The sequence below is a fragment of the Xiphias gladius genome, chromosome 8, assembly GCF_016859285.1.
Source record: "Xiphias gladius isolate SHS-SW01 ecotype Sanya breed wild chromosome 8, ASM1685928v1, whole genome shotgun sequence".
NCBI lineage: Eukaryota > Metazoa > Chordata > Actinopteri > Istiophoriformes > Xiphiidae > Xiphias > Xiphias gladius.
The window spans coordinates 25326221-25336786 of record NC_053407.1 but is presented as its reverse complement, the minus strand read 5'-3'; the positions used below and the strand labels follow the sequence as shown (position 1 = coordinate 25336786).

Here is a 10566-nt window from a genome sequence, read left to right as displayed (position 1 = left end):
ATTCGGTGAAACATCTCAGCATCTACTGGATGGATTGGCACAAAGATTTGTACAGACATTCATGGTTCCCCGACAATGAATCCTGCGGACATTGGTCACCATCTGACTTTTCCTTTGGTGCCATTTTTAGGTTAACATTTGTGGTTTGAAGCGAAATGTCCTGATAACTATTGAACGGCTTGTCATAAACCTTGGTACAGTTCTTCATGTGCCGCTCAGGGTAAACTGTAAAAACTAACTTCCGAACTTCACTTATCCTCTAGCGCCATCATCCAGTCAAGATTCGAATTTGTCCTGCACTCGGTTTATCACCAGTTACCTGCAAAACAAGGGACATTCCCGTCAGGCTCATCTGTGCGTTGTGTTCCCGTGCTAGTTAGCCAATGTTAGCATTTTGAAAAGCCGGAGTAAAATAGCAAACACTGAGCATTATGCCAGCTAAACATCAGCATGTTAGCACTGTGACCGTGAGCATTGTACAGTGCCGTCGCTAGCATGTCGCTCAGTTCACTGCTGTGCCTGAGCCGCTTGCGTTGCTGTATTACACTGAAATAACTGGTGTAACTTAATGTTTCAGAAAGGGACGAGTGTCGTGGCAGAATTATGGGAATGTGGTAAATAAACAAATTGAATGATCAGCCTGTACATCCACACCATCCTTGATTTCTGACCATAGAAGTGATTTTAGAAATGAAACCCTGAACATCCGTACTGTCTTCTAGCGGCTTAGAGCAGCTTTTTCCTCGACATCCCCAAAACCCACCGGCATACCGCAACCCCACCCCTGTGCTGAAATAGCGGTGGCCTTGGGTTTCTGTCAAGTCCTCTGGGTGTAAGTCAAGTCACTAGGAAAAACATCAGTGGCCGAAAGAGCGGCTGACCACAGAGGAGAGCAGGATCCAGAGAGGCTCAAGACTCTTTAAACGGGGGACTCAGTGGTCTGGGGCTCCTCAGGGGATGGCAGTGTCGTGTCAGACAATAATATGGAGTAGAGCGCTAGGTTTCACAGTGTGGAAGTGTCAGGGGGGCAGCTTCCATCTGCAATGTGATGACCATCCTTCGCTCAGACATTCGGGCAGTGGCGCAGGACCTGCACATTCTCAGGGGCCCCACGCGGAGAGCTGGAAGTGCTCTTGTTTTTCCACCACAGCTGCTACTACTTCAGCTAAATGACTGAAATATGAGTTCGTGTGGCAATATTTTGCTGTGTTACTTGAGGACATGGCAACACAGCGGCACGGAATACGCTCTGTCAGCGCTCAGCATACCAGGAGTGCAGAAGGTGGCAGCCTGTGTGAATGCTGACGTTTGGAAAGACGAGAGGCACTTAACACCTGACGTCGTCTCGCAGATGACCCGCCGTAAATACCAGTTATCTGATAGTCGATAATAAAATGTGCAGCTTTTCTTGGTTACAGAGTTTTTCCTCCATCACACGCACGAGATTGCGCATATTAAGGATTTCAGCGAAATTTTTTTTTAACCCAGAGCTTGACAACAACAAACACAAGTGGTTTTGGAGGACAGCCCTGATTGATATTCCACAACTCCGGAGGGTCAGCGTCAGGTCAAGCTGGGTTGCATCATCCAGGGAGAAGGCTGTAAAAAGTACACCTGCATTATTAACCGTTAAAGAGCATTTTCCTCTGCCTTTGAATGGACTCAAACAGTGTGACTGTTGGTTTAAAAAAAAAAAAAAAAAAAGCTAGAGCATGTTTAAATTGTATATTTGCACTTTGGATAAACAACGTGCTGTAGAGGTATAGCTGTTGCTTTCTGTCGTAATGTGGCCAAAACTACCTGTTTCAGCTGACAGGTTGAAAGGTTGAGGAAAAAGACCATAAATTGGGTTTGACCCGATTTTTTTACTGGGGGTGAGATGAGGCCCAGGGAGGGGTCAACTGGGTTGAACTGACCCCCATGAATTTTAAACCCCGATGCAGATAGCGATCAGGTTGCGTCTGTGTGCACGACGGGGTGATGTGGCATCGGTGCAGGTATTTGCATCCAACGGACAAGAAAAAACCACAAACGCGTTCAGAGGTTTATCTGAAGCTGATACGGAGCTTCAGTCGCCTGCGTCAGACGAATCACAGTCGCTGTGTATTTAGTATAAAACTCCCTCTTTTTGCTACGGTCTTCCTGCTGCAGCTCAGCAGGGACCCGCCGTCAGGGGAGACTGGAAACACAGATTTTTTGGCTTTGTTTTTTTTTTTTTTTTCCTACCAAAAACACTGTAACTCTGGAAGATTTCCCGTTGACGTGACTAACGTGTCCTGCTGAAGCCTCGTATTAGTTTCAGATGAACGTCTCAATGTTTAGTTTTGTTTAGTTTAGTTTTTTTCTGCACCTGTGGATCCCCCCCCCCCGAAATCGCTTACGCTGGAATCACATCTGGAAGAGGTCTGGTCACGAACAGGGGGGGGGGGGACTGACCACAGTAAGAAACCCCCCCCTGTTTAAATGTGCGCAGGGGCCTGATGACTTTACAAGTCGTGAACCTGTCCTTTAAGCGGATCCTTAGCACAGGTAGTCGGTGGGCACCGGTTTTTGGCGGTGGTTACAATGGTGTCACCGGCAGCATGAATGGGCCCGTGAGCACTGGTGCCGGTGGGCTCGTGTGGATGACGACGTCACGTATGATGGGGCTCCGTTCACTTCAAGGGGGGGGGGGGGGTGCCTGGTCTGGTGACGTCGCCTCGTGCTCCTGTGGTTGCGGGTCCGGTGAGCAAGAGAGCGCGAGGACAGCGGAGGATGAGGAGGAGATGAGCTGAGGACGCGCCGGTCGGACAAGTGCTTCTCCGTGAGTCCGTTTTTTAGCCCCCCCCCCTCGAGCAGACGTCCGTGGGGCAGATTGAAACCGGAGGGGAAAAGCCCCGTTTAACGGACTCGCGCGGCTTGAATTCTGGAGCAGAGGCTGAACTCAGCCGGTAACTTTGCTGCCGGAGATACTTGACGGGGCGGCGTTGGGAGGACGTCGGGTGAGCACGACAAGTAGTACAATCGGCGCTTTATTGAGAAAAAGAAAAAAGACTTAGGGGTTTGAATAGTTTGAAGGGGAGAGAGAGAGAGAGGGGGGGGGGTAACCGGGGAAGAGATGTGTCAAATGACTGGGATGCGAGAAAAAGTTCCTCCCGTCTCTAAAGTTCCTATAGTTGATCCACTGTAGACTTGAATGCATCATAATTCATCCCAGTGCGCAGTTCTCATAGAGTTTGAATGTATTTTCTATTCGACTTAAAGGCATTCTTTTATTTTTTAAAGTTGCTTATACATTTCCCCTCCAGATTCTGATTTTTGCGGATGAAACTATAAACTTCCCATTTGTTGTTGTTGTTGTTGTTGTTTTTTTTACTAAACTAACTTAATTTCATAACCAAACGCTGTGTCTCCTGTAATAACTGCCGCTCTGCCTTTTAACCCGAGGTGTCACCGACCTTATCAAGCACAGACATAGAGGTGTGATTTGGGGAAGAGCCTAACCTGGTAATTTTTACTTTTAATTCTTTATTTGTTTATTTTATTTAAACCGTTGTGACAGAACTGTTTTGAGGTCGAATTAAATTGTGGCACTTATTAATTTGACGCTAAATCACCAAGCTGAGATTTCTTTCACAGTGTCTGCCTGGTATTTATGACAGTTTTGAGAGGAGGGAGCTAAAAAAGAAGACTGTGTGTGTGTGTGTGTGTGTGTGTGTGTGTTTTTTTTTTTCTCTTGCAGAGCATAGCGTCATGCTCGATCTACTGCGCCCCCTACTGGCCGTCTGCTCGTACCTGCTGCTGCTGCTGCCCGGCGGTCAGGGCAGGATCCCCTTGTACAACAACGGCTTTCACTACCAGGACATCGGCAACGGCGACGGCAACGGAGAGAGTAGGTCCTCTCTCTCTCTCTGTGTTTGTGTGTGTGTGTGTGTGTGTGTGCGCGTGCATCTGAAAGGGAGGGGCCTTGCAGGTCCACTGCGTGTTTGCTGCACGTGTAAGACACGGATCAGCTACATGCATCATCTGTATACAGGACAACACAGTCACCTGGATGTGGAGGGAAGAAGACTGTGATTCATGGAGCCCAGGCAGTTACCCGGGTTACAAAAACAAACTCTGCTGGTGATGGATGTGGCTCTCTGTTTCCGTTGGTCCAGTCCGGTGTGTGTGTGTGTGTGTGTGTGTGTTTTATGTTTACGTTGCCCTAAACATAAGATATGATTTTCTCCAAACGGATTTCTCCAAATCAGACTTCGTAGATAAACACTAACCTCAGGGGTATTTATTTTACTGTAAAACTACAGGGTCATTGACGTAAATCGTTTCGGAGAAGGCAGAGTTGAGCTTTCACACTGTGTTTGATGGTCATAGAAGTTTAAGTTTATTAAATACAGACCGAGCAGACTTTTTCTCAAGGCAGCTGGACATGTCAGGACAAGAGAAGGAAAAGCACAGGTTTACTTCTTTTGTGCTCGTAAGCGAGCACAAAAAAAGGAAAAAAAAAGTGACAAAATTCATGGTACTCAAACTTCAGCATGCAGGCTTAATTCAGTTTTGAGTTATAAATCAAACCTGCAAAGTCTTTCTACAAATTGTAGCCAGGGTGAGACAGATCCTTGGACATCGTGGAAAGTAAACAATCAAATATTGAAGGTCACCAAGGAAGCAGGATGCACAGCATCACGAGAGCACCTCCCGAGGTGCCGACAACAAGAGGACTCTGTTGCTCAACAACAGCAAAGGCTAGTCATCGCAAACTGAGAGGCTTATTAGTTGGGTTGATAAGTGCAACTATGCAAACAACGCTTTTCAGAGGCATCACCAGGTTCGCTTGGAGTAAAACGGCAACCCTTTTTTTTGTTGTTTCCTGTTGCTACGCGACAGTAACGTATGGTAGTTTTAGTACACTGGTGAATGTGAATAGATTTGGGTGTTTTTTTCACAAACATTTTAACATAGCATAACGGGGAAAGCACAGTTGTTACTAATAACATCAACAATTGCTGCATTCCTGATGGATGGATGGATGGATGAATGGACGGACGGAGGGGTACTTTATTAGTAGCAAAGGGGAAATTGCTGTGTTGCAGCAGCCACTTCACATAAATAAATGAAGTAAATATAAATAATCTAAAAAAAATAGTGACTAAAGATAGACTCAGAGCTATACTGTGTGTAAAATATATTCACTGTGCAATGGTGGTAATAAAATCTACTATAATAATATAAAAATAATTAACATTAATAGAATTCAAAATGTCTGCTGTTTAAAAAAAAAGGCCAGTTTTGGGATCCTAGGATTTTACTAACTAAAACATGTTGTATTTTTGGGGGTTTGTGCCTTTTCTAGTCTATTTCAATGGGGTTCGTCTCCACGTGGAATCCCCGCAGCCTTCGGTGTCGGCCACCAGGGGGAGCAGCGTCACCCTTCCCTGTCACTACCGCTACGAGCCTGAACTCACCACACCGCGCAGGACCCGGGTCAAATGGTCCTGGCTGCCTGCCAACACCATCTCTGCACTCGCTTCCCCTGAAGCCTTCGCCGGGGAGACTGAGGTTATGGTCGCCATGGGCAACCGTCACCGCAGCTACGGCAACTTCCGGGGCCGTGTGCGCCTGAGACGCTCAGCGCCAGGGGACATGTCTCTGGTGATCGATGAGCTGCAACTCAATGATACAGGAAGGTATCGCTGTGAGGTGATTGACGGCCTGGAGGACGAGAGTGTGACTGTGGATCTGGAGCTGCGAGGTGAGAAGTGTGTGTGTGTGTGTGTGTGTGTCTGTATGCGAAGGGTTATGTCAATTGATGAGGTCGAGAGTTTGGGAAACTCACGAACTCGCGGCAGGTGTTGGCTGGGTCAAGATGGGAGCTGATGACACAGCTTCCTTCTGGAGTGCATAGTACAATGTACATACAGCATTTTAAAGGTGCCCCGTGGAGTTGTCATGTAAACAAAGTTACCGTTACATTCAGTGTACTCACCCAAACAAATTGTGTGTATCCCTTAGACCTAACAAAAGTCCTGAAAACATTTCCTTTCTTTCTTTTTTCCTGTTTTCCTTTTTTTTTTTTTCTGAAACCTCTATTGTTTACATCCATGTTTACTTGCCAGCGGCCTTCCTCCTCATTTCTGTGTGCGTTACCACCACCTGTCGAATGCTAGGAATGTGTGTTGCGACGCACATGTGCACCCTTCTGCGCACGCATGAGAACAAACAAGACAAAGACGTTGCTGTCCGGCACTTACTGGTGGTCAGAAAACTCCCCATGGTACCGTTAACAAGATAAACATTTGAACACTGCCAAGTAATTAAATCCACAGTCAGTCGAACGGGGCAGAAAACTGCTGCTGCTGCTCTGTGGGTTGACAGCACAACAGGTAATAGAAAACAACTGGTGTATCGATGATTGGTGTGTGGCCAAAACTGCAAAAGGGTTTAACGTTCACTGAGTGTAGATTTTCCTTTAAAGTTGCATTAATCAGTATGCTTTATTTTACTACTGAGTCAAACAACTACATGCAGTGTGAAAGTGAGCATCCCCGAAAACTCTGTGGGCAAGCCCTGCAGCTCTGCTGAGCGTTTTTAACCACTTTTACCTTGTACTGGGCTTGTGCTGTATTGTTCAGTCTCACCACATCGACTGCATTTCCAGCATCAACAGGCAGCTGTGTTCAGCAAACCCACTGTGTGTTATTTGCCCAGAAGTAGCTAGCGACTAGCTGGTGAACATAGTGCAGCGTTTAGCAGCCGAAGAGCCGCACATTTCCCTCGGGAGTTGGAGGAGCCCAAAAACAGAGCTAAATCATGAGTGAATATTGGACTTTCATTCACCGGGTGGACACAAACGTGACTCCAAATGAATAATAATGTGGCACCATAGATGCTGGATGTGTAAATAAGCAGCTGTTTGCTAACAAGTTTGTCATATCAAGTCAAAAGGTGATGATATGTCTATGTTGTGCTCACAACTGAAAATCACTTCCTGCAGATTTGATGCCAATGTTTAGCATTCGCCGTACCCTATTATACTTAATATGACTGTACTGCACGCCAACATTACTTCCACCATGTGCAAAAAAGTGAGAATGATATCTTTTTACCATTCAGTACGTGAACATGATTTCCATTTGTCTAGGATTTTGAATTTTTCACATTTAGACTCAAGACGCAACATCAGATGCATTTCAACTGGGATAGGACTGTTTCAGACTACGTTGGAATGTATGACTATACAAACTATCATAAAACACTTCTCCTCCACGTGCAGGCGTGGTGTTCCCCTACTACTCTCAGAAAGGACGCTACCATTTTAACTACTTTGGGGCCCAGCAAGCGTGCCAGGATCAGGACGCCGCTCTGGCTACGTTTGAGCAGCTCTTCGCAGCGTGGGAGGAGGGGCTAGACTGGTGTAATGCCGGCTGGTTGGCTGACGGCACAGTGCAGTATCCAATCACAGCCCCACGTGACGGCTGCGGGGGCGTGAACTTAGCTCCTGGTTTGCGTAGCTACGGGCAACGACATCGCCTCCTCCACAGCTTTGATGCTTTCTGCTTCTCCGCCTCTGTCAAGGGTCAGTACAAAGATGTGTGAATGTTTCAAACCTAAATATATCAGTGCATGACTGTGTCCTCATTCATGACTCTCTCCTGCCTTAGGGACTGTATACTACTTACAGCACCCGGCCAAGCTCAACTTCACTGAGGCCGTCCAGGCTTGCGCCAGTGATGGAAGTCAAATTGCCAGAGTGGGCCAGCTGTACGGCGCCTGGAGGCTGATGGGGTTGGACCACTGTGACGCTGGCTGGTTGGCCGACGGCAGCGTGCGTTATCCTATCGCAAAAGCGCGGGCTAACTGTGGCCCGCCTGAACCAGGGGTGCGTAGTTTTGGGTTCCCCTCACTGTACCTAAAGTTTGGTGTCTACTGTTATCGGTAGATGCTCGGACTCAACACGAGACAATTAAACAAACCATTCTAACAGCGCACTGGTTAAAAGCTCTGCTCGGGAGGTTAGCATTAGCTGTTAGCCAGTTTGTTCTTTTCCGTGCTGTTTTGAAGTGAGACCATTTGGGTTCATCACTCTCCACCTCCATAAGACTTTAACTCATGTCTCAGTATTGAAATTTACTACTAGTCAACAACGTTTTTTGCACTCGTACTTAGACATGTCCATACTATATGGCCAGAAGTATGTGGACACTGCAAAATGACACCTGTATGTAAGTGCCGATCATCTTATTCCAAAACCAGAGGGCATTCGTATGCTGCTATAACAGCCATCACTCTTCTGGGAAGGCTCTCTACAAGATTTTGGAACCTGGCTACAGGGATTTGCTCACTTCAGCCGCAGAGGCATTACTGAGGTCAGCCACTAATGTTTGGTGATATTTCAGTTCATCCCAAAGAGGTTGAGGTCAGGGCTCTGTGCAGGCCAGTTAAGTTCCTCCAGGAGAAAACTGGCAAAACCATAACTTTATGGACCTCGTTTTGTACAAAAGGGGCACTGTCATGTTGAAACAAGAAAGGACTTTCCCCAAACTGTTGCCATAAAGGTGGAAGCAGACCACTGTATAAAATATAGGTAAATGTTTTGTTGTAGCATTAAGGTTACCCTTAATTCAATCTAAGGGGTCTCATCCTGGCAGTGAAAAACACCCTCAGACAAAAAAATACATAGAAGTAAATGGACAGGGATGTCCACATACTATTGGCCATATAGTGTATAGCAACCTAACCACAACAACAACCTGCAGAAACAAGAACAACCTGTTCTTGCTTTCAGTTATTTTGGCTGCAAAATACTCCTCACAGATCAAATCAAGCTAATTTTGCTTTAAATTTTTTTTGCAACTGTTTTGAAATTTGTGACTTTAATTCACAGATGATTCATTTCACACTCGGGGAAGGTATTCGGACTAAAATAAAAAAAATAAAATAAAAAACCTCATCATAATTAAAATAATTCACTGCTCTCCAACCACACGTCAGTCCTTCACCTACCCTGTATTTATTCAACAAGAACGTTTACATTGTCTTCTCCAGCAGTGCCCTCCAGGACATTGCAGTCAAACAGTAACAGGACAGACACACAGAACCTGTCAGATCTTTCTCGTTGGTCCGTGACTGCTCACTCAATAACTGTAGTTAACTTCCACCACGCCGCTCTTTCTGTCTTTGTAAAACTGTGAAATATACTGTTGAGTCTCTGTTCGTCTCCTGAAAGGTTTGCGTATCCCACTTTATAAAGTATAATGCATCTCTTTTTCATTTTTGTAAAGGTGATTAAGAGTAGTACTCTGTTATGGAGAAATCAGAAGTTATGAGTGATTCTCTGTATTGTTGTAATATTTAAACTACCTTGTTTACGTCCATTGTGTTTCATTACACACATGTACCCCGTGTTTTTCATTATATATGTCCGTGCATTTGTACTATTTTCTACAAATGAATAAAAACAATACTGTAAAGACATTTTTATATGAGACACATTATATATATATATAAAACTGCTAAGCAAATCCTGCTCTTAGAAAACCAACTCTATGTCTGTAGTTAGAACATTTTAGATTTAGAATGTGGAACCATTAGAAATCTTGTAGTTGGTGGATTAGGACGTGTGTAGGAAAAGATTGGAGGGATCTGACTCATCACTTGCCAAAACACCCGTAGACACTATGAGAGCAGGTGTAGACTGAAGTTGTACCATGTGCGGAATATCCTACAAGGTTGAATTTTTTTTTCTGTGACCGCTGTTGTGAACAGTGCAACAGTTTGGAAAGTTTTCCATCCACGCCTTTATCCATGAAATGCAACCTGATCTGCCTACATGTGGACCAGAACGGACTTGCCAAAGATGGCTTGCAAGGCACATGGCTATGATGAAAGTGCTTTCCATTCCAGCCCAGTCTTGTGGCTATTGAGTCAAAATGGTAACCCCCCCAAAGAGGAACACCCTCGCATCAAATCTGCGATGCGCGGGGCCAGGCCCTAAGGTTGCAGGCACATTTGGTGGATGGTAGGCCATGATTTCAAAATTCCCACGGTAGCTTGTTAGCTGCATAACATCAGCCAATGGGCCTTTTGAATGAATGCAGGTAATACTTACTTCTATGGACTTAGATATAGGTAAGTTTAAACAAGATTAAAACCGTAGCCATGCTAGTGCCCCTGTGAGGCTGCTAGCCAGCGACACGGCACAAACATTAGTTGGGTGGGTGAGTATATTGGAAGATATAATATTATTAATAGAATATAATATCTGAAATGAGACAAGGAGACTTAACTACACACTTTATTTTGTAAGGGCTCACAAGCCGAAAAGTTAAGGAATCTGCAAAATGACTACAGCTAAGTGTGGTGGAGTAAAAAGCGCTACATTTGCCTCTGAAATGTGGTGGAGTAGAAGTGGAAAGTAGCATAAGATGGAAATATTCAAGTTGAGTTCAAAGTTCCTCAAAAGTGAATGTCGGTACAGTACTTGAATAAAGGCACTTAGTTACTTTCCACTACATGTTGAACATGCTCTATAGTGCATTGAGTTTACTGTCCAACATTTTACCTGGATGTCAGGATCCGATGTGAAAA

At 45.2% G+C, this 10566-nt stretch overlaps 1 protein-coding gene across 1 annotated transcript; it reads left to right on the top strand.

Annotated features, from left to right (window-relative positions):
* Positions 1–2740: 2740 nt before the first annotated feature.
* hapln3 (hyaluronan and proteoglycan link protein 3) lies at positions 2741–9340 on the top strand. The gene is made up of 6 exons (XM_040133345.1): positions 2741–2803; positions 3427–3486; positions 3722–3871; positions 5333–5731; positions 7253–7555; positions 7641–9340. The coding sequence occupies exons 3-6, from the start codon at positions 3733–3735 to the stop codon at positions 7916–7918; spliced, it is 1119 nt and encodes a 372-aa protein (XP_039989279.1). The 5' UTR covers positions 2741–2803; positions 3427–3486; positions 3722–3732; the 3' UTR covers positions 7919–9340.
* Positions 9341–10566: the final 1226 nt, after the last annotated feature.